At 44.5% G+C, this 24,767-nt stretch overlaps 1 protein-coding gene across 2 annotated transcripts; it reads right to left on the reverse strand.

Moving 5' to 3' along the window:
• Window positions 1–1,327: 1,327 nt before the first annotated feature.
• Window positions 1,328–24,292, reverse strand: rabl6a (RAB, member RAS oncogene family-like 6a). 2 transcript variants are annotated; one of them, XM_076284849.1, is made up of 16 exons: window positions 24,172–24,292; window positions 23,011–23,465; window positions 22,004–22,138; window positions 21,107–21,154; window positions 20,008–20,063; window positions 19,648–19,739; window positions 18,209–18,349; window positions 17,491–17,596; window positions 15,590–15,693; window positions 14,944–15,347; window positions 12,402–12,564; window positions 10,950–11,171; window positions 10,277–10,523; window positions 3,927–4,113; window positions 3,711–3,769; window positions 1,328–3,413 (listed from the first exon to the last, which is right to left on the reverse strand). In XM_076284849.1, exons 2-16 carry the CDS (start codon window positions 23,138–23,140, stop codon window positions 3,204–3,206), a joined length of 2,304 nt encoding a protein of 767 aa, XP_076140964.1. In that variant the 5' UTR covers window positions 23,141–23,465; window positions 24,172–24,292; the 3' UTR covers window positions 1,328–3,203. The 2 variants fall into 2 exon arrangements, with proteins under 2 accessions (XP_076140964.1, XP_076140965.1); XM_076284850.1 differs by lacking the exon at window positions 24,172–24,292 and adding an exon at window positions 23,918–24,032.
• Window positions 24,293–24,767: the final 475 nt, after the last annotated feature.

Genomic DNA, 24,767 nt, shown 5'->3' on the forward strand with positions numbered 1-24,767 from the left:
AAATCTATCCTGTTGTCTTTCACTCTTTTGATAGCTCATGCATTGAAGTTGACAACACTGGTAAGGGAGAAAAGATGTTTGCATTTATTCAAACTGTTTGAACACACTGTTACATACCCACGATGGGGAGATGGAGGTATACCAAAGAATGTCAAAATAAAATCGTTCTTTGCAATCAAATGTTATTACTGAACACAACCTGTCACATTGGTCTAAGAAATGGTGTGGAAAGGATTGCACATTCTTAAAATAATGTGTGATTAAATTAAATTAAGCACAAGGAAAGAACGGAAAACATTGCATTATTGTGTTTTAAAAATCTGTCATTCTGATCATTCACACACACACGCACACAACAGGTTTTATACATCATTAAACATTATCTTATAACTTTTTTGAAATAAGCTGATACCAGTTCTCGCTATAACATCAACCACAGTGATGGCTTTCCAGCTGAGTATGTCAGGTCTGTTGTCAGCCAGAACCCCTCTCATGCTGTAGTCTATGGGACAGAGCAGCACCAAAGTCAACCATGCTCAATATGAAGTTCTTTAGGCTTGACGTTGATATTTGTAGCTCAGGAGGTAAAAGAGAAGTTCCCACACTGGCCTTTAGAGGGCAGCACTGCAGATGCCTGAACCCAATGGGACACTATGGGTGTCAAGGTGGCGCCCAAACTTGGCCTGGAGTGTTGGAGAGGGTTGGACAATGGCATCTTATCCCTGCCCCCCTCAATTGGGCTGGCATGGGTGCAAGCTACCGTGGAGAACACAGCCCTTACGAGGAGCCAGGGCTGTAACAGGGGTGAGAGAGGCTCAGAGGAGTGGTCAACAAACACCAGAGTAAAGTTGGTTTGAGGGAGGAACCTGAACATGTGATGGAATCCCACTTGAGCAGACAAACACAACAATGAAAAAAAAAAAACAACACAAACAAAAAATGAGAAAAGGAAAGAGAAAAGACACCCCCATCATTCTTAAGAGAAGCAAAGCGATGGGGAAATATTCCAGAAGGGATGAGATGACATTTGGATTTCTTTTTTCCCCCTGTTCGCTCACAGTGAGCATGCAGAAACCATCAGCTGAATTGTGGCTTCAGTCTACAGGTCCTGGTAAAAATGCACAGCACACACACACACACACACACACACAGACTACATTCTCACACATTCCACAAAGAGAGTCCATCAACAACACTACATCCCACTCAATGAGCACAGCTGAGTCCTTGCACAGAGGATCTGTTGAAAGCCACTTCACCCTCTGCCGTCACAGACAAAGAACTTGGAGCTTCTCCTCCATGACCTTGGGGTGGCTCCCTAGGGCTGGGGGGGGGGGGGGGGTGGTGGCAGAGTGGCACAGGGGTCAGACTGGGCTAACCCTTGTTCCTCTCCGCTAAGCACTAACGAGGGAACCAATCCAGCGCCACAATCCCAGCAAATCTCCCCATGCCAGGGAAGACGTTTGAGAACAGAAAGAAACCTAGCGGTGGGTCTTCTCTGCTCATCAAGGGAGAAAGCCCCTGAAAATGGCAGGTGGGGTGTGCCAGAGGACACAGGCTGTGTTGGCGGCCATTTACTACACACACCATTTAAAAATAACCTCCGACATGAAGGCAGAGAAGAAGAACATGAAAAAAGAGAGAAAGAGGGAGAGAGAGAAAGAGAGGGGGGGGCAAAGCCAGCCATGAGAGGAATAAAAAGGACACAGGTCACCTGGGGAGACCTCCATGTTCAGACAGGCGGTGCAGAGGTGTTCACAAATATCTGTGCATATAATTTGCATTCATGAATACATTACTGTGTAAACTCATACAATGTCCCAAAATATTTCTCCACATGTCAAAATAGACAAAAATAAATAAATATGAAATGGTAGAAATGTGTGTATTCAAAATAGGATATGGATTTAAACATATTCCAACATTTCATTTACTTTACATCTTCATAAATATATTCTTTTTTTCTTCCATGGCAGGGACAACCAATTCTAGAAAGCTCTAAAAGCAGCAACAATCACTCGTCCAGTCGGTCAGGTTTGACCCCATGAATGAGTCTTGATAACGGAATGAGAAACACTGACCAGCTTGATGCTGTCAGTTGTTGGAGGCCAGTGCTAACCTAGCTGAAACCTGCACAGAGCCAGTAAGGTAAACTGGATGAATTAGGTCAAGATAATTAGCATTTAACATGTCTAAAAATGCCAACAATCATATTCTCCCCAAGGGAGATAGAAAAAATATGGGCACAAATGATGCTATCAGCGCTAACTGGCATTCTAATTACGGTCAGTCTAACACCTCTCTCTACTGATATAAATGAAAGTGTGACTTGATATGGGACAGACCAGCTTCTTTTTACTAAACTGTTTTTTTTTCTCTAAAGGGGACATGTTTAAAAAAAATCTAAATGGGCCAACGCTATGGAAATTACGGTACGTACTTCGCTTAGCTTGGCTGTTGTTTTACTGTAAGCTACAAACAGCACTCCTGCGTAGTAGAGCACTGTTTTAGAAAGGCTTCTGTCCTGATGGTGTAAGAGTTACGCTTCAGTTAAGGCATTTGATCAATGGAAGGAATGCAAGAAGAGAGAGAAGAGCTCTGGAAAAAAATCTGTCTTCAAACAGCAATCGCCATCAGAGAGGTTTGTTTCATTATTTTCGTGAGGAAGACGGCTAATGGCTAATGATAGCTGAACAAAATGCTCAGCAGAGATTTCAGAGTATGTGCAAGTGGCACGCTATTTACGTTCTATTAGGTAAGCTAACTGTAAAATAAATATTATTTGCTGTAAGCTGGAGCGTGATACTGAAGTTTATGTGCTTTAGCTAAATACAAAACTCGGGCTGAATCACTTCTGGGAATTTACTTATCTTTTTCATTCAAACGTTGAAATAGATGAATTTATATTTGGGAAAATTTATGAAGTATTTACTAGTGAGAGGATGGGCTAAAATTTGATTTCATGATAACTGACCCCCTAGACTTATTGGGAGACTATATCCTATGTGATAAAAGAGAAACATGAAAATATTAACTTGAAAACATGACATTTGAAAGAATCGAAAAATGTAGGCACCACAAAATCAGGTAAGGTGAAATGAATCTGCACAATGAAAAGTCCAACAAATGGGTCGTGGCCACACCCCTGTTGCAAAAAACAAAAGAAAAAGAAAACAAAAACCCTGATTGGACACTTGAGAGTTCTAGAGCTCCTCGTAGTCTCCGCCCCCACTCCTGCTTGGCCCGTCCCCTCCAGCCAGGAAAGCCTCCAGGTCGTCCACGTTGGATGCCTTCTTGGTCTTCGACTTCTTCTTCTTCTTCTCCTTCTCCTTGTCTTTTTCATCACCCGTTCCCGAGTCCTCCCTCTCCTTCTTCTTGTGTTTGTGTCGTTTCTTACTGCTCTTCTCCTCCTCCTAAGGACGGATGAGAGAAGGGGAGAGGAGGTGCTTTAAAGCTTAGTTTCGGATGAATGTGTCACTTAAAACAGTGCCAGACCAGCCGAAAAATAATTTCACTGCGGCACGAATATGAAAAGAGGAGCGATCTAAAAAAGAAGACCCGTCAAAGCCTGTGGAAGCTTATGTGCCTGAGTGCAGAGAGAAAAAGTACACACTGGGCCCGTCGGCTCTTAAGACAAACACTCTCGTGATGAGTAAACGGAGACGCGTGGGCTTGTGTGCTTTTTTTTCTCCTCTCCTCCTCCCACCTACCTCTTTGCTCTTCTTTTTCTTCTTCTTCTTCTCTTTTCCGGAGTGTCTGCTCTCGTTGTCTGTGGGAAGGGGGGGTCATTTATTTGTCAAAGTCACTCGCTCTCAACGCAAACCCACACAATATTGAATGAATGGATTGACTGACAGATTGAGTTGATGAATGGGTGATTGATAGATTGATTGACTGAGTGGGTGATTGAGGGACGCGCTACAGACCTTCTTGGTCCTCGCTGCTGTCTTTGCTCTTGGATGGCGTCTCGTTGAAGGCCAGGCCGAACAGGTCAATGTCACTGTTGTGGCTCTTGAAGGACAGGGCGCTGGCTTTAGGCGGCTCAGGGTGTCCTGTCAGGCCAAAACAGTCATCTGACCTGTCTGAGAGGTCATCCGGCCCTGGGAAAGATTCCTGCAGATTCACTGCATTTAGTTAGATGTCCGAGTCACGCATGTTTGAAAACCACTGGCTCGTAATCACAATAATTTAACACACGACAGTTGGATAGCCTACTTCATCATGTCCCCATGCCTACATTTTTGTGAGTAGCATAGAGATCGTTAAAAACAATAAAGTAGCCTATGTCTCTCCGTTTGGGACATCGAAAACTTATATTTTTAATAGGGTAGACTACCGTCGGAGATGCTGACTGGCAAAGGCCTCGGGATAACACGTTATCTCCACTATCATCAGTCATGCCCCTTGATCAAAGTGGGGAATTAAATAAAAGTTTGAGAACCACTGGCTTAACAAGTTAACTGCAGTCCAGAGCAATATTCTGATGATCGGCGATGATATCGGCAAATGTTTGTTTTCCAAAGTAAGAATTTCACTTGACCATGCACCTTCGACAATGAATAGCTCATTACACTTGTTAGGCTACTGTTAAACGTAGGCCTAACTGGTATCATTACAAACATTATTCTGTGTCCTAAAACTGGCATATTTTATGGCAATGTGTCATGTAAATTCGTTGCAAAATCTAGAGAAATGTGTGAGGTGGTCAGCGGGGGACAATTTAGACACACATTGGATTGTGTTATTACTTGAACATTCCACACATATCCACAGCTGTGGTAGGCCTATCAGGGGCAGGAGGATTACTGTTAGCGCAGGCTTTATATAAAATTCTTCAACAGAAGGCCTCGAATGCAGGCTTGCCCTGGTTTGCGCAGCCTACAGTAAATAACAGACCCGCCACAATGTGCGGTATGATGCTTTTTTATGAGCAAGATGTTTTTGGAACACTGCATGTTCTTAAATAACAATGACCATCAGTAATATTCGACCATTAATTTGTGTAAATGGGCAAGCGTGACCACCTTGATTGGCTGATGATTGTAACGCGGGCATGATTCCAAACACCTCCCTTACGATAATGAGTGACAGGTGACAGGTCTCAGAATGCGTGCGCTACACAAGGACGGAAGATGATGAATAACTGGGGCCGTAGGCTATTCAGAAAGGCTTTTATCTTACCACTAGGAGTAGGCTACTCCTAAATCGCACTAAAATATTTTAGCTTGGAGTTTTCTCTTAAAAGTTATTCACAAAGCCTTTCAGACAACTCCTAAACTAGGAGTGAGTCTTCGTTGCTATAGATGACGTCATTACTCATGCACGAGCTTGACTGAAGTGACCACCTTGATTGGCTGACGATTGTAACGCGGGAATGATTCCAAACACCTCCCTTCCGATGATGAGTGACAGGTGACAGATCGGAGAATGCGTGCGCTACACAAGTAGTGAGAAGGACGGAAGATGATTAATAACTGAATAAAAAGGCCTAGCCTAAATGAATAAAGAGTAAGGCAAAACAAATAGCCTAGTAGCCTAATGAAACATAGGCCTATGGATTGATGCAGTACCTTTGCAACATTATTAAATTAATCTGTCACCATATGCCTAGGCTACGTTTGCAAAGAGAACATTTTAATTTGATTCACAATGAAATGTTACATTTAATTTACATGTTAACAATGAGTAGTTTTGGTTGTTGTTGGTGGCGTTATTGCATTCCTTTTATGAATGCAAAGTTGTTCCCTCGTGATTGGAAGCTCCTGTTGCCGCATAGCGCATTTCAAAACATCGCAGCGTAAAATGCCACAAAAAGCTGTTTATGAATAGGTCTTAGTGAGTTAGGAGTCCTCTCGAATTCTTTTAAGCTGTCCCAGACTTTTAGGTGCTACTTTTAGGTCTAAAATGCTTCGTGAATTACTTTTTGTGAAAAAAATTAGGAGTCCTAAAGTTAGGAGTGACACGCCCATTATTTTTAGCAGTGGCTCCTAAATTCGCCAGTTAGGAGCTACTTTTAGCCTTAAAATTCTTTGTGAATACGGCCCCTGAATAAAAAGGCCTAGCCTAAATGAATCAATAATAAGGCAAAACAAATAGCCTATAGTAGCCTAATGAAACATACGGATTGATGTAGTATCTTAACATTATTAAATTATTCTGTTACTATGTTTGCAAAAGAGAACATTTTAATTTGATGCACAATAATGTTACATTTAATTTACATTTTGACAATGATTAGCCTAGTTTTGGTTGTTGTTGGTGGCGTTATTGCATGTTAGTTGCTTCCTCACTATTGAAAGCTGCATAGGATTTCAAAACACGGCAAAATGCCGCAGGTTTGTGAATAGGTCTGTGAGTTCTTTTAAGCTGTCAGAGGTGGAAAGGTGTGATTTGTTGGAGGGCAGGGCCGGATTAACTGGTCACAAATGTCTGATGGCCCCCCTTCCCCCCCAGCCAACGTGAATCGGGTGGTCAGTTAATAGGCTGAAGATTTTTCCTGCCATCTAAGGCAAGCGGTCCCCAACGGGCCGCGGCCCGTACATTCCTAACCGGGCGTAGCCTACGACATGAGTTTTAAAAAAATGCATGCAAACTAAACTCAATTTAATTCGCAATAATGTCACGTTTTTACATGTCATAGGCCTATATGCAGTTGTTTGATTGCACGCATGTTTGCATTTTGCAAGGTCTATTTTCTTACGTCTGTCCCGCCTTCAACACTTTACATATTGCCTTCAGCGCTGCGCAGCCTCAGGTCAGCTCACTTCACTTGATCAGTTCTTGGCGAACGGTAGTGTCACACGAAGTTAGCTAAACTGCTAGAATGAGCAACAAAAAACAAGCATCTTTAGCAGACACTGGCCAGGGTGTTTAAGTTGCGAAAGCCGCTGCAGAGATTTCTTACAGAAAAAAAGTCACCGTTAGCTGCACATTTTAGTGATGAGGACTGGGGGTCAAAACTCGCTTACCTATGTGGCATATTCGGGTTGCTTAATGACCTCAACCTGTCACTCCAGGGGAGAATGACGACTGTCTTTAAACTGGCAGATAAAGTCGCTGCATTTAAAGCCAAGCTTGATTTGTGGGGACGAATGGGGACGGGGTGTATTTGATATGTTCCAAACAGTAGTGGGGGTTTTGGGAGAGACTGAGGCAGGGCCCTTTCTCTTGCAGCTGGTGCGCTTTCAAATGAGTTTGAGCGTTAGGCTACTTCCCATCCTCCAAAGATCCACGGCAAACCAATGAGTGGGTCCGCAACCCATTTGTCAATATCCCGAATAGTCCTAACATGTCAGCGCAGGAGGAAGAGCAGTTGATCGAAATTGCAAATGACGGTGGTCTTAAAAGTGTGTATGAGGAAACCTCTCTGGCGGGTTTTTGGATCAAAACCAAAGCAGAATATCCCGAGATAGCCGTAAAAGCGCTGAAAACGTTGCTACCATTTCCGACCACGTATCTATGCGAGGCCGGGTTTTCTGCAATAACTGCAACTAAAACCAAATTGCGCAATCGACTGGACATTTCAAACACACTGAGGGTGTCACTGTCTTGTTGCAGGGAAACAAGCACAGGGCTCCTACTGATTATATTCGTAATGCATGTTTAGTTCCCATGTTTTGTTCCCATATTTTGTTAAGCATGTTCACACTTGATAGATGTAGCTTCAAGTTGTTCAATTTTCATAGTTCATATTGTTCCATTTTCACTTCTTCAAGTTCAAGTTTTTCACGTTTTTAAGAGTTCGTTACCTTCACTGTTCATACATAACTGGAGCTAGTTCTTTTCAAGTAATGCATGCACAACACATATGGAACATGGAACTCCCGAACCCCCCCCCCCCCCACGGTCCGTGAAAAAAAATGGGAATCAAACCGGTCCATGGTACGTAAAAGGTTGGGGACCCCTGATCTAAGGCACGAGGTGCATCTGTGAGGCCAAGCCTCACCAAGTAGCTCGTTTGTTTACAACTAACATTCCATTTAATTAAACTGCTTTATAGGCTATGCCGAAATAGTTTTCAACATTTTGAATATTAGTGTCGGGTGAATTGAAATGTTCTCAAAGTAGCCTTATGGCCGAAAGCTGCTTGGGATCCCCCCGTCAAGCAATATTACCATACAAACGCGCTTCCTGCACTCATTGTGTCAAAAGGAGTAATTTTGGCTTTGTCAGAACTGAAGAGCTGTGGACGGCACGGCACGGTATGCCCAATGAAAAAAAATTAACGCAACGCAATGCAACACAACACAGACACCGCTTCTCTCGCGTCAGTCACTGACATGAACGAAACACAGAACCCGCTTCTCTCACGGCAGTCACTGACAGTAGCCTAGAATAAATGCATGGGGAAAAAACACTTCCCCATGACAAAGACATCGTAAAACACTGAAAGTTAATATTTTGTCACTAGCAACATATCGGAACTCCCCCTACCGTCGGTCCGTATTTCCACCGTCTTGCGTGTACGTGTCACTTATATCCATTTCTATACAAACCAAGACAGCGGACTCCTAAAGAGACGCAACCACCCACACCATAGGTGTATCTAAATTAGCTATGTACCAAAAATTACATTTTACCGTGACTCAAAGAGCTTTTAACAGTGTTGTAAGGCTGCGCTTGGAGCTCCAGTGGAATTTTAATTTCACGACAAGAATTCTCGGTCTAACCCGTCCATGTGCCGTTAAGAACCAAACCAGATTTTGTTCAAATCTACACACCTATGGCTACTGAAAAATGTAAGGTTAATTTAGCAAATGTTATTTTGAAGTGTTAAAAAACATCGTTGTTTTAGAATTTCTGAAGTGGTGATAATTGGGGATGTTACGATACATCTGTCCTTTGTCAAATGTGTTATGTTCCAAGTAGCCTATGCGTAATTCTGCTGCATAAAGTTGTATGTTTATGACATTCAAGTAAGGAAAACGATTATTTGAAGACATCTGTTTCGTTGGAAGGGCAAGGGGTAGCAACAGGGCAACACAGAGACAGGCCCGATGGCAGGGTTTTTATGAGAGTATTCAAATCTGGGATAGCCTATTCTACGGCAAGACAGCGGGGAAAAGTTAAAATACGTGATAAACACGGAAAAAGTTGGCATGCATTGTTTCGGTCCCCATGCACATGGATTATTTGTCATATTATTAATCACATATGATTATTTGTGAAATTGTGCAAACAGGCGCAACACATTTGAAAAGGAAGGACTGGTAGCATGCAAGATTGATTTAAGAACGTTATCACAGTGTGTGGCTGTGGCGCAAAGCAGCGCGGGGGGAAGACATGCGACAATTGGCAAGGGGAGGGTCATGTCTTTTTTAACAATTCTGTCGGAGGGTCATTGAACAATTTCAAGCAGGCAAGGGAGGGTCATGCAACTTTTGACTGAAGCACTCAAAATTCCTCCGGTGGCCCCTTCAATAAATAACGAACAGTCCCTAGATTGCTGCTGGGCTATATGTCTTGGTTCATGTCCGTTCACAACTCATTGCCGTCAAACGCGTAGCCTATCTCGCGGTTGCATCCATTACAAACAAACATGCAATGTGAACGTCTGGGATTGGGAAGAGCACTAAATGCTCTACTGAATAAGCACGAAGTCAAACCTTTAAATGAAAAACACTCTTTAATAATCAAAAAAATAAACCGCTAATGAAGTAAACTTGTGACCTTAAAAATCGTTTATCGCCTGTAACTCCGTGATAACAGGACGTAACAGGAAGGCATTTGGCTGAGCAACGGAGGTTAATATGCTCTATATTTTGTCCAAATGATGTCTGTCTATCATCGTTGCACTCGGAGAAAACCAGAATGTTTAATTTGTCCTGCGTTTCTTCTACGGCTGCAAACGGGATTCACTCGCAGTTAACCAAATATTTCTTTATTAGGGCAGGGCAGGCATATTTCTGGCTATTAAATTATTTCTAAACCAGTCTGCTAAAGTCTGTAGTGAAGTCTGTGTAGGGTTTTCCAGGCTCCATTTATTTTTACGAGACACCCTGCTCACTTGAGCCATCTACCGGTTGTTTGGGTTGTTGCAGCGTCTCACTGGGAAAATACAAATTAAAGTCGCGTGATACCGCGTGATCCCACGCGCGGACCGCGAGTGAAGCTGGCCAAGTTGAAGCACTGCCCACTGTACAGTGTAAGAGACTCTCTGATTCTGACCTAAGCACAGAAAAGCAAACACTGAGGGATATTGATCATCACAGCACTCCACATGGCTCCCATTAGTTAAGTGGTTTAGCAGTCAGTATACATTTTCAAAATCATCTACCTTTTTGGCCTTTGGGATCTCCACATCCTCACTCTCAAAGTCGGGGTCGTCCATGACGAACGAGAGCATCTGCTTGGCAACAGGCCCACCATGGTCCGAGTCAGAGGACTCGGCCTCCACAGCGCCCCCTGTCTTCTTAGCCTGCCGCTGCGGCGCCGGGGAGGCGGCCTTGGTCTTGAGAGTGGCCAGCCTCTCGACCGCTTTGGTCTTCGCTGGTTGGGGCTTCAGCACAGAGTTCATGGAGAACCTAGACCAATCACATTACCACGATCACAAATCAACAGCCTCTCGGCGAGAGAAATAGCTAGCTCATGGTTTGGGCTGGTGTGATGAGGAAGGAAGCAAAGAGCCCAGAGGAAGCAAGCACATGGAGCAAACAAGCTAAAGAGGACACATGGCCGACGTTAGCCCTGTGCTGTGCACATCCCTGCACATCCCAAAAGAAAACTACTGAAACCGAATGTAACACAGTAGACAGTTTTAAATCTAGACTTAAGACCAAACTGTTCTCAGATCTATGCTTTTATTTGTTATTATTGTTTGGTTTTGTTTATGTAAAGCACATTGAATGAGCTCTGTGTATGAAATACGCTATATAAATAAACTTGACTTGACATGAGAGACAAAGCGCTCAATCACACTGAGAAGTGCAGTGGCCACTTGAGCCTCTTACCCCTTCAAGTCCGCCCCCGCAGACGAGCCTCTTTTGTCCTGATAGGCTGCTGCTGCGGCGGTGGAGGGCTTCACCTCCTCCTCCTCATCGCTGGTCAGCGTGACGTCCAGACTTGGGGCGGCCACCTGCGGTAACGGCTGCGCTGCCGCCACTCTGTCATCAGGGTCCAGGTCGTCCTGGAAACCCGAGACCAGGGGGTTGCCTCCTCTGCCCTCCCCGTCACTGTAGAGGGAGAGAGGAGGAGGAGAGGGAAGAGGAGAGGGGTCAGACACCCTAAAGTCACGTGATACGCTCCGTCACGCAGCAAAGGTTGTGCAGGTAGACAGCTCAGGTGGGAGGTCAAGGTATAGTCTCTTCTCGATCGTACTGTATTTTCCCAGACAAAGAGTCTCTTTGTAACACATACCGTACAGAAGAGGACAAAAAAAGGAATTCATGATTCAGAAATGTCATGTTGATTTTTGCCTTTGCGGTGTTCTGTTCTCTCTGACAGTGGTGTATTGTGGCACCGCAGGTATAAATGTAACACCATCCTGTGAGGTAAAATGTGAGGGGAACAGTCTGGTAGGGTTTGGCCTCAAAAAGCAAAGCAAGATCCTCAAACCCTTCACTTTTCTGATCCCTGATTCCCTTTGCTGCCGTTTCTTTTATTAACTGGAGGCAGGACTCAAGAGCACTCATGCGGCATACTCAAGGCCAGAGGAGAATGATTAATGACCCAGATTTTGATGTGTGCCAACAAAAATGAAAAAAAGAAGAAAAGAGTTCCCAGAATACTAAAATAGACCACTCTTTGCCTGAGTGAAGACAGAAACTCACACACTGACATGTGAGCCATCACTGAAGTTTCACTGAATGCTACACATACAGACCTGCCAGGCCCATTGATTGCAAGAAGACTTCAAAAGAAAGGTTCAGTTTGATAAATTCACCACTTACTTCAAATGTTGTCAATTAGCCAAGGAGGCAATCTTTGAACATGTTTCTGAATGTGTCTTAGCAAACAGATAGAATTTAAGAAAACTGGTGACTCTTTATGGCAAATTATTCTCATAATCTTGCAACCTTGCATGTTTTTCATGTATGTTTGCAATGGTCTCTTTTGGTTAATACAATTATTATTGTGGCTACTTGGTTATTATTATTTTATCAACTAAAATCTACAATTACCAGTACCCATTAAGCACACATTAGATATCAATATTTAAGATTTCATTTGGATTTTGTAAAAATGTAGGTCTGTTTAAGGTCTAACAGCATGATGAACTTTGAGAAGAAAAGGAAAATATCAAGTGTAACGAAGAATGATCTATATGCGTCACATTATTCCATGTCCGTTTAAAATTACATCCTAGCTGTAGGTCTGTAAGTGTATTTTTCAGTAACATATACTACATGTTAAGTTTCAGCTCTATGAGTGCACAGAAAGTCAGAAACGTTTTTTCTCTGCACCTGTCACTATCCAGAGTAGCAGTATGTCGGGCTTTCTGCCTGGACTTGGCAGCGCTGGTGCCACCGTCCTCCAGGAAGCTCTTGTCCAAGCCCAACTCTGGCATGAAGTCATCCACACTCTGCACCTTGCCTGTGGGCTGTGAAGTGCCTGCTGTCCCCAAGTCTGAGAAGGAAAGAGAAAAACAACAATGTTTTTATAAGGATCCTTTCTTTCAGCCAGTTAAAGGAACTGTATGTAAGAAATGTATTTCAATTAATCATAAAATGGCCTTGATATGTCACTAGGCATTAAACAATCATGTTCATTTCAAATACTTATATCACTGACAACAGTAGTACGGCCAGGATATTGTCATTTAAAAAGTGAAGTTGCAGCCCTCAACTGATGTCATGTTGTGTCAGTAGTGTTTCGGCATCAGGGTTGGCAACCTTGAGTCAGGGGGGAGGGGGAGGGGATACACCTCTCTAGTAATTTGAAAGTGATTGCAGTACCAGTTTTGACCACAATCTTACATATGGTTCCTTTAAATACTGAATACTACAGACTGTCTAACACTTTCTTTGATAGTCAAGAAAGAGTTAGTAATCTTATGTCAAAGACCTGGAATGACATCAGAAAGCATTTATCACAGTGTGTGTGTGTGCGTGTGTGCGTGTGTGTGTCTGTATATAGGTGTGTGTGTGTTTATGTGTGAGTGCATGTGTCAGTGACTGTGTGTGTGTGTGTGTGTGTGCATGTATGTACAGTATATAGGTGTGTGTGTGTGTGTGTGTGTATGTGTGTCTGTATATAGGTGTATGTGTGTGTGTGTGTGTGTTTATGTGTGAATGCATGTGTCAGTGACTGTGTGTGTGTGTGTGTGTGTGTGTATGTGCGTGTATGTACAGTATATAGGTGTGTGTGTGTGTGTGTGTGTGTGTGTGTTTACGTGTGAGTGCATGTGTCAGTGACTGTGTGTGTGTGTGTGTGTGTGTGTGTGTGTGTGTGTGTGTGTAAGTGTGAGTGCATGTGCCAGCGACTGTGTGTGTGTGTGTGTGTGTGTGTATATAGGTGTGTGTGTGTGTGTGTGTGTGTATATAGGTGTGTGTGTGTGTGTGTGTGTGTATATATAGGTGTGTGTGTGTGTATATAGGTGTGTGTGTGTGTGTGTGTGTGTATATAGATGTGTGTGTGTGTGTGTGTGTGTGTAAGGGACTAGTAATGGCCGGCGTCTCCGGCTCCCTCCAGCCCTGCCCCAGCCCCCTCTGGATCTGCAATGCAGCAGCGGGAGCACTGGTGCAGACAGGAGACAAATGACTGACTGAGGCAGCGTGTGAGAGACTCAGAGCCAGTGAGCAAGCGTCTGCCAGGGTGTGCGGAGGATATGAAGGTGTAAACACGCATGCCTCCGCTATTCTCTGACTGTACATACACATATGCATATTCATCTGTGTGTGTGTGTGTGTGTGTGTCAGTCAGAGTGTGTGCAAGTGAGTGTGTAGTTATGTGATGTGCAAGCTCCAGAGGTGATGCTAATGGGTCTTCATACCAATCTATTCTTTTCCACCCACCTCCATAAACACAAGCACACGCGCGCACGCACGCACGCACGCACGCACGCACGCACGCACGCACGCACGCACGCACGCACACACCTCTCTCATTGGCATGCGATGAGAGTGTGGAGTTGCAGCTCCACAGCGCCTCTCTGTTGTTCTCCTGACAGTGCTCTTCCATCTCCGCGGCAACGCGCGCTGGGTTGTTAAATGCAACTAGACATTACTGGGTTTGTTGGCCAATGGTGAGGCACCACTGGAATTCCCTTTTCTGTACAACCCAAGGACGGAAAAAAAATATACGAAGGCAAGGAAAGACGATTATCGCAGTACCTCACGCAGTCTCACGCAGTACGTCGTAGGTGGATAGGGAACACGCATGGCTTTCTTGCTGGTGTAAATCCGATTGGGCCGTGAGAGATTGTGACGGAGCAATTTCAGGCTTGACGTCTCGCAGACTCCAGCAGAGCAGGCACAGACATGTTCACAGACGGTTAAAAAGCGTACCATTTCACGTTATGGCATTTTTAGTGCTCTTTTATAGTGCTTCTGCTATGCTGACTGAAACGCTGCTCTGGCTCATTTGAAACAAAGCATTAGGTCTTGTTTTGGTGTGCCGCTCATCTCCCCCCCGCAGAGATTAACAATGAGTGACGAGCATTCCATGGCAAATATGGATGCCGCCTCATCATTTAGGTGGGTGACGCACATTGGCCACGGTGACGCGAGTGTCATTACATCTGTCCAGTACTATTTATAGTGTCTGTGGAGTCCTTTGGATGTCATTAATTTCAGATCTGGTAAGGTCTTGATTTCAACCCCACCTACCTCTGCCTCTACACAGACTGAAATGGCACATACTATATACTATATAGACTATATACAACACATGACTACATACAAAAATGAACCAATAGCAGCATTTCATACCTACGGTATCATCCAGTGTGGCATTAGTGTGACTGTGTGTGTGTGTGTGTGTGTGTGTGTGTGTGTGTGCGCTCACCTGGGGTTTGTTCGGGAGCGGCGGCGCCCCCAAACAGGCGGGACATGAAGCCTCGTTTCTGGGGCGGAGCAGCAGCAGCAGCAGCAGCAGCGGTGGGTGGAGACGAGGCGACGGGTGGCTCGGCGTGGAGCTGCTGCACTGGGTGCGACGGCGCCACCGCCTGCGTCGGAGTGGCCAGCTGAGGAGCGGCCGCCTGCGGAGGGGCACGGGGTGCGCTGGCCGGGTGGGGCACCGGGATGGGCTGCGTCTGCGGCGGAGCCTGGGGGGTGCTGGGGCTGGACACGCTGGGCGAGGCGGCCCCCGGGGGCACCACGGGCGACTGGGAGCCCGAGGAGGGGCTCTGGCCATTGGTTGGGCCCGGCGAGTTGTAGCCCTTCCCGCGGGCCTCCATCATATCCATGAATCTGCGGAGGAGAAGCAGATGGTGAGTCAAGCAGATAAACAGCTGCTTCATTAACCAGACTGCCCTCCAGTGACTGAGCAGGTGGGGGGGTGCATCACATGCAGGGATATGAAGGTGCGATTTGGTATGAGTCAGTGGGGAGTATGATGTAATATGTTAATGTGTGTGTACGTATGTGTGTGTACGTATGTGTGTGTATGTATGTGTGTGTGTGTGTATGTTAATGAGAGAAATGTGACTCACATTTCATAGTTCTGATCCTCCGTCTCCTGCTGGACGTTGAGCTCCTCCAGAGTGGCGTCGATGTCCAGTTGGTTTGTCTCCAGCTGCCTCAGGAGCGTCTCTCTCTGTAGGGATGCAAACACACACACAGCTTTATTTTTACTAAATGTTCCTTGATTCCCATTAACATCGTGTTTACAGTGCTACCGCCAATAATATTCCAATAAACTTGATCCCTACCCCACTCATTGTTCAAATATGACCACATTTAACTTAAATCAAGTGGCCTTGTTTTCTGAGGCACAACTAAACGTAGCGTTGTTCATGACTTCATGAACGCCAACCCTCGTTGTCACCAGCGTGAAAAAGCACTCGTCCTGCTCCAGCCACAACACTCCCGCCACTGCCCCGTCTCTGCCCCATCACGACTGGCTCTCTTCACCCCGCCTCCCGTGAGTGGCCAGCCGAAGGGCACCCGGCTGAGAGTGCCCCCCCCCCCCCCCCCCCTGCAGTGCCAGTCTGGGATAACTTTAGGAGCCAATTTGAATGCCCCGCCAGCATGGGCTCTCGGCTCGTGCCACTTAATGCCACATCCTCCGCACACCCACACTTTATCTCACCATGGGCGACTGCTCACCGAGTGCAGGGGCACCGAAATTGAAGGCCCCCTTAAAATGTTCCCTATTTTACCACCAAAATACATACAAAACGTGCTCAGGGACTACAATATGTCTTTGTCATACCAATACTTCACCATGTCTATTTAAAATGTAGACTAAGTTTAACTACGGCTGTTTTTCATTTAATTTTATGGATAGTTGAGAGTCGTGATCACCGCAATAAAAAAAACAACTGGAGGCTTTAATTTAAAATGGAAAAAAAAAAAAACACCCGAGTGCCATCAATATTTCAGATCAATACTGGAGCGACCGCCTGCCATGAGTGCATGACAAACAGCTCCAGGAGCGCATATACAGTCAATCTGTGGGCAGAGTGTGTACAAGAGCAACAGAGCCTCTATATCTCTCTCTCTCTGTCTGTTTGTCTGTCTCTCTCTCTCTGTCTGTGTCTCTCTCTCTGTCTCTCTATCTGTCTCTCTCTCTCTGTGTGTCTCTCTCTCTCTCTGTGTCTCTCACCCAGGTGACAGACCTCCGCTTCTCCGTACTCACCTCTGTGGACGCAGAGGCTTCCCTTTCATCACCTTACTAATTCATGGAGCCCCAGCAAAGCTAGCAGCCACTCAGAAAGATAATACGGTCCTCCACACAAACTCACACTCTCTCACACACACACACACAGCACCTGACCTCCGAGATTAGCAAGTCCTGTTTTGGGTGGTTCACAATAACAAGGCAGACCGCGGCGGCGGGTGCCCATTCCATCCGCTGCAGAGCAGATTGATGGGTCAGCGCCGCGCTGCTGAAGGGGCCAGGAGGCTGGGGAATTATTGATGGAAGGGAAAAGTAGTGGCCAGAGAAGCTGGGGAATAATTCATGCACAGAGCCCAACGCAACGCTAGATCTCAGAAAGCCATGACATGAAAACAAATACACAAAGGCCGCACTTCCAGGAAAGTGAAGTGGACATCACAGGACAGGCTCTATAACCACATAGCACACAACACTCAACCAGACCTGGGCCCAGTTAGTCAGACATTTCTGATATAGGACTTCTGATAAACGATTTTGATACATGATTGGATGATTATACCAGGTCTAAAAACCTTATATGAAAGCTGTTTTTGATTTTTTTCAGGGATATTGTTTCCAAAACATCCTCAAAATACATGTGGAGATGAACTCAACTGTGCTGTTGTTTGCAAGACAAAGCTTTTGGTTGTTATCTTGCTGAATTCCTGAATCACTAAAAGCATTTTTTGCAGGGCCTAAACCACACAAACCGGCATAAGCATGCGGTCTGACCTGTAGCTGCAGGAAGGGGATGTTGAAGAAGCGATGCAGGTACTTCAGCCCAAAGCCGTTCTTCATGGACGACTCGGCGTAATGAATGTACGAGGAGCCTCGAGGCCTACAGGGAGAGAGACACATCAGCGCTGTGTGAGGGATGCGCCTCATGGCCATCAGTGACCATCACCATCAGCTGATCATCCTGTCCTTTCACATAGCTCAAGTGATCATTCATGCCCACTGTCACAACATAGAAACCTGGGGCTGGAGAGGTGAGCCTGTCATTATCTTTGCCTAGATTCTCAAGGTGGTTCTCGAACATTCTTGTCAATATGCACTGCATTTATGAAAAAGTATGATCAACTTCCCATGGCACACCTGTGCATATGATAATACCTATATGAAGCATTGGAATTGGAATTGGAATAGGAATAATTCCAAGGCACACCTGGCCTTCTCCCAAACCCAAAAGCATACCAGTGTGCAATGTAACACCCACAAACGTAATGCCTTCCCACGAATGTAATAAACCACAAACGTAATAAAACCCTGCATTTTTGTGTACGTGTAATAATCCCACAAATGTCATATTTTCCACAAACGTAATAACTGTTGCCTAGCGCAAACATAATAACTAATTTCTTATTTTCTTAGAAACTTTACATTTCTTGGAAATGTTTTCAGAGAGACAGTTGCAGAACACTTTGAGGGCGCCGGGAGCTGAAACCTGTACCTGTTGAGGCTGGAGATGAAGTCCCGCGTGTCGTCGGGCAGGATGACCCGGTGCTCGCCCATGTCCCTCTGGTTACCGAGCACACACACCGGCACGTGCATGGGCACCTTGGGCAGCTCCCTCATGATGTAATTGAAGGTCCTGAAGAGAACGACACACCTTGATCTCCCACACAAATTCACCAAACATTTTCATTTCGATCAGCCTGAATGACAGAGATGATCACCTTCAGTGTTAGCCAGTTTTAGCAGCAGTTAGTGACCGTTAATGGGTGATAAAGCAGACATCTCCCTTAACCTCCTATACAAAAAAAAAAAAAAAAATCTAACTTAATTTTTAAACTTGAAATTATTGAAGGAGAAAATTGCTTCTCAGCTTTTGGAAACGGAACGGTTTCAGCTGAGGCGTTCTGTGCCAAAGAGCACAGATAGAATGTTAAACGTATGAGCCTACAGAGAATGGAACCCAGTCCGACCCAGTCCTGCCCTCGCTAATGTTCTACTGGGGGTTACGGGATCTTTTGAGGGTTCAGCTGCATCGGCTGTCTTTCAGCGTAGATCTCTCTTTTAGACCTCATGGTGATGGTAATTTTGATACCACAGATGAATAGAGACCCAGTCAGACCAATAGTATGAAAAATCAGGAACAGAGTTTATTTACAATGATGCGCATCAAGGGAGAGACAGCATGACTTCACCTAAAGATCCATCAGCTGCTCTAACTAGACAAGGAAACTCTGATTAGTGGCAACCTGGCAATCCGGAGCAGATAGGTACTGACGAAGCCATGCAGAGCAGTGAAACACTGCAAAGTCATAATATTCCCGCTTATCTCTAAATACAGTTACACACGGATATTGGACATAATGCAGAACATTAAACCACATACTGGAATATTGGACATAATGTTCTATTCCACTTTCTCTCAATAGTGAGCAAAGCGAATAGAGGGGGAAACACCAAGTCCATCTGTTTGTTTACACATCAAGACATTAAAGACCCCATAGTGTTGACTCTGAGAGCACCGCACAAGAATTCCAATGTGTCTGAACTGCTGGTTTGTGCACAAATGGCAAATAAAGAACCTTGACAATAGCAATAAAAGACAGAAGCTAAAGGCAAACATAATAGAAAAAATAGAATAGCATAGAATAGAATAGAAAAAAATCTATCTAAAAGATAAACATTGAACCTGTCCTGTAGAAACAGATGACCAATGTGCAAACATAATGAAAAGTAAAAGAAGGAGGAAATAAGTCCTCTCCAGGCCATGTGTGTGTTTATTTATCTCTCTCAACGAGTGGCAAAGAGCCCAGGATGGCGCCACTGAGTTGACCCAGCTGCAACCCAATGCCAGACACAGAGACTGATAAAGACACAGAAGTAGACGGTGAGAACGAGGGAAAGAGAGAGAGAGGGAGAGAGAGAGAAGATGCTTACCACTGCTTTGTGATGTCGAACATCATGATCACCCCATTACAGTTCTTATAAACATCCAGGAACTCGGCATCCAGGGCCATCTCGGCTTCCGACTGAAAACAAAACATAAATATACGAAAAATGTAATTAATGCAGCACTGAATGCCAAGAATAAATCTCAACCCCCACACTAACACTTTAATATGACTGACTTTTTGAATATGAAGTACTTGCTACATGTTATCCACAGAACAGAAGTGACATTATGGCAGCTATGACAAATGATTTGGGCTTGAACAAAGGCTTTTCCCCCTCGTCTCTGCCTTCCACTCCAAGCTAGACACATTAGGAGCTTGTGACACCTCTGAATGCAGTCGTTACCTCCTGAGGCTCGTTCTCCAGTTTCAGGTTGTCCCCTCGCTTTTTGCCTTTCCCTGCAGTAGGTGCAAAAACACAAACAAGCAAATAAATAAAACAAAACAAATACAGATATTACAAACCAGTGAGGAGGGAAAGCAATTACAGAGGACACATATTTTTAATGCAGTCGAATAGGAGGGGAAAAATGTCAGTATATCATTATATCAGTACTCTCAGTATTCTCTATCTATGTACTAAGTTCAAGTTCACACAACAGTCTTTTGAAAGCTATTTGAAGGCAGAGGAGGAGGAGGTAGATGATTTTCTAGAGTAAGTGCATATTTCATGTCATTCACACAACATCTGTTTTTCTTGGTCATGCATGTTTTCTGTGTTTTGTACTGTCAATCCAAAATATAATTTCACAGAAAACACTATTTACCTCATGGGAACTACAAGGTTCTAAATGAACCATGCACTTTGGCAATAAATTTGCTCGAGTGGAAGACAACCAGAATAATTTTCAGTAGAAAAATAACATAGCAAAATCAGTGTAGCCATGCTTAAGTAAACAGGCATATATGATAAAAAATAAAATCACTGAAAATGCATCAACCACCCCTCCTTCAAGGAATCTGCCGAGTCCTGCTATTGAGAAATAGTTGAACCAGATCCATGTCTAATGCCACTCTGGAGCAAGAGAGCAGCAGGAGAGGGAGAAAGGGTTACACGAGCACCACAAACACAGGCTGCCTACAGTCCAACCACTACTGGGCCACCCACTCTCACCTAATCCTTCAGCAGGTAGCTTTTGACCTGAAGGAACCATAGAAGGGGAGCAAGAACACTGTTAGAAAGCAAAGTACAAAACTGCTGCTTGTCTTCACCAAAACTAAGCAGAAAACTGGGCTTACGGAAGCCATCTTCCAACACTGACTCATAAACTAAATAGGACACACCAAACTGTGTACCTATTTGATTTGATTGATTTCTATCAGATTACCACTCTATCAGTGACTGTTGCACAACCAATCAATTGAATCCCTTCATGTTGAAACACACTATGGTGTTAAACACCAAACTAATTTGTTTTTCCCCAAAGGATCCCCCCAAGGCTCACCTTTGTCCACCACATCCCACACCTCCACTTTCACCACGTCGTCTGTTGCTGAGGAGACAGAGAGACACACGATCAAAGTCCACACTCAACATCAGCACAAAACACACAGTACTGCCTTGGACACGCGGATCACTACAGCTTTGTTAACACTGACACTGACAGCTTTGCTGTTTTTTTTTTTTTTGCTACTATTTGTGAGGAATTAGTACACTGACAATACACAACACAGTTAAAATTGTTGAGCTCATTTTGTCATGATCATCTATACTGCAGTACCACCGGTAAACACCATCAGCACAGCCAGAGGGGAAGCCCTATTCTGCCACAGGCCTCAGTGCTGAGTCACCTACTAAAGGACGTTTGTTGACAGAAAGTGTTTCTCCCCAGCAGCAGCCACTTCGGGGCTTTTTTTCCCCAGCCGCAGTAAATGGGCGACTGAGGGGGAAAGAGCCCAGTCTGTTGGCACCGGGCCAAACACACACCTTGCATGGGAAACACACTCGGTGGGGGGGGAGAGCGAAGTCAGTGTGTGTGTGTATGTGTGTGAGAGAGAGAGAGTGTGTGTGTGTGTGTGTGTGTGTGTGTGTGTGTGTGTGTGTATGTATGTGTGCTTCAACACTGGGCCACCAACTAGCTACTTTAATGTGGATTAAAGAACAGGATGCGGAAGCGAGAGCCGTGAAATTGCGAGCGAGATCGATGGAGTGCTGATTTTGTGGCCAGCTCTGACTTCTTATGAGCTTAATGGGACAACAATGACTGAAGGGAAATGTGCAGCCGTTTGATGGATGCACACTCTGACCTGCAACATTACATTGTGCTGTAAGTAACAAAACACCCTTCTCAAGTGTTGCCGCACAACACAATATCTAATTAAAAGGGCCAAGAGAGTCTTACTTTTGTAGTTCCAATGTATACTGGTGACCTGGATTTCCTGGGTGGGTATATACTCCTCGATAAACTTCTTCCCCTGCAGCCGGTGCCATAAAGCACTCTTGCCAGTATTCCGGTCCCCACGGATGACAATCTTCACTGGGAGAGAGAGATGGAAGATATAACATTATGTGGCAGCTGGAGAACATCATCCATCTATCAAACTACTGGAGGAAGACAAACAACTCAATACAGCAGTAATTCTCTTTATGACTAAGTCCAATAGACATGAATCAGAATGCAAAGTAAACAAATGTGCACAGAGATAAACATGTCTGACTTAATGCATATTGCTTTCCTTGTGTCAAGAAAAGTAAGACATCCCCCCCCCCCCCCCCAAAATGACAATGATACCCTTACGATGACATTTAATGGGCAACATAACAGGTGGAAGACAGATCATTGTTTAACTTTATATCATCTCTGTCAACACAATCATTTGGGTGTGAATGGGTGCGCAGATAGCCATCCCCACCATCCAGAAAACATCCTGACATGAACATTATCTAAAACTCTGAATGAACTCTGAGTGTAAAAGTAAAGCAGGCCTAACTGCTTCTAACCATCACTGACAACTAGAAGTCGGAGACGACTGGAAAAATAGGCCGGTGGGTGATCGTGTATCAGTCATGAATGTTTAATGTCTCCAGAAATGGTCAGACAGCAGCCCAAACGCTAACAGAGGATCAATACAAGAGCACAGTTCACTGTCAGTAGGGGAAACAGCCTGCTACCACACTACTTGTTCTGTCAAGGATAACTACAGCTAGTATTGATCATGTATGGCTTGGTTTTATCATCTAAAAGACCTCCTACCTGTTAACCATGGCGCTAACTACAATAGTAGGATTAGCCTCATATAACCATCCTAATGCCTCAAGAGCTCTAGTACTTCCATTCAGTGCCATCATTTGTTTTTACATCTAAATATGACGTGGGTGTGTTCAGTAATCTGAAGTGCAATCACTTACTGTTATACTGCACGCCCTTGGCAAAGCGCCGCTGAAGACTCTGGTTCATTGACTGCAGGCCAGCTGGGATATGTCTCTCCCTCAGTTGCCCTCCCTCAGAGCCAACAAGTTTCTTTAGTGCAGAAAACATCTTGATGATGGTTTTCGTTCACTTTCCCTTCGAGAAATCAGAAATCCAAATTCCTCCCCTGTCTGCCCTTGACTGAATGGGTCAGCAGAATCCACAGAGGACTTTTGGAGAATTTGGAGGTGCAGTTTGCAAATGGGTTTATCATGCACTCCTGTAGGCCAGGCTCACGTGCAAAAGTCACTGACAGCCCTGATATTGAACTACAGGTAGCCTACTGAGGAAGGACTTGGCAGCCAAACGTCTTCACCAGTGCAGAATCCTTGGAAAAGCCATCGCTCTCTGTCAAATAACAGTCTTATTCTATTCTCGTTCCAGCTGACATCACCTATGAGAAATAAAAAAAAAAATCACGTTAGCTCAGTCCACTCAATGCATAACATCAGTCAACAGACTCGACGAAAATAGAGGACGTAAACGTTGCGTGGCACGTATACGTTCTCTACATAACATTCCATGCATACAATTGCAGACGAAAGACTGCCAAGATGTGTAACTCCGATCGATGCGATGAACGATGAGGATCAAAACACCCACAATCACAGTGAAATGATAAGGTGATGGCCATACACAACATATAGTTGGTTAAGCTATGTGTTGAATGAATTGAATTGCAGCTATCCTCGCTAACGATTAGGTAGTTTAAAAGGGGCTCCGTTGCTGCTGCTGCTTCAAGAAAGCATAACGTTCGTTCATGTTATCTAATATCCGTTAACCATATGGCACTTGACACCTGAATGCCAGTTTAAGAAGAACGTTTGCAGGAACGTGAGAACTCACGTATTCGTAACCAACAGTGCCGAAGAGCTGACATGTCTTCTCTGCAACCCTAGCAGTAAAGCCGATTCAGAGCTAAAGCTAGCTGGGTTTCCATCATATGTCTACTACAGACTGGCTGGCTGGCTAGCACAAAGCTATTTCCTCCACTGGATTCAATGTTATGCTACGTGTCAGTGTTTTCTAATCCGGATCCGGTAAGATACCGCAGGAACATTTTCATTCCATTTACTCTGCAGTCGAATTACAAAATGTACCTCATAGACTGGCCTTGCCATCGCCATTCCTTCCCCATATTGACGATGAAACCCTCTGAAGCATCATTATCCCGCGATGACAACCATTTCCCTAGCATCCCTCATCCCAACTGGAATGAATCACGAAGAGACAATTACATCTTCACGGCAACAGATGATATAGCGCCTCTAGTGGACGGAAGATGAGCAAACCAAACTGGTGCCCATGTAGCCAAGGTGTTTTACTGTATTAGACCTGCTCAATTTTACAGGTGAAGTGTTGGTAACATTAGGTTTGTTCGACATTAAGCAGCGCTGCGCAGATTTGGCTGAACGATGCGTGGTGGACTTTTGCACAATGTTTTAAATTCAGCATTCATCAGCTTCAGGTTCAGCCAGATCTGTGCATGAAGTTGAATGAACTGACACACACACACACACACACACACACACACACACACACCCCTAGCCATCTTTCCTTCTTTCTGTATTTCTTATGCATATATGTCATTAAAATATTTAGAAGGAATGATGATAGGCTAGATTAGAATATGGTCTGTTTTTCATATGCCACTCCAAAATGGGAAAAGATAACATGTGGACACAGTAGCCTATAG

The sequence above is a fragment of the Alosa pseudoharengus genome, unplaced genomic scaffold (assembly GCF_046254945.1).
Source record: "Alosa pseudoharengus isolate Yale_2024_CS ecotype anadromous, Long Island Sound unplaced genomic scaffold, YU_APseudo_1.1 YU_APseudo_1.1_scf_14, whole genome shotgun sequence".
Classification (NCBI taxonomy): domain Eukaryota; kingdom Metazoa; phylum Chordata; class Actinopteri; order Clupeiformes; family Clupeidae; genus Alosa; species Alosa pseudoharengus.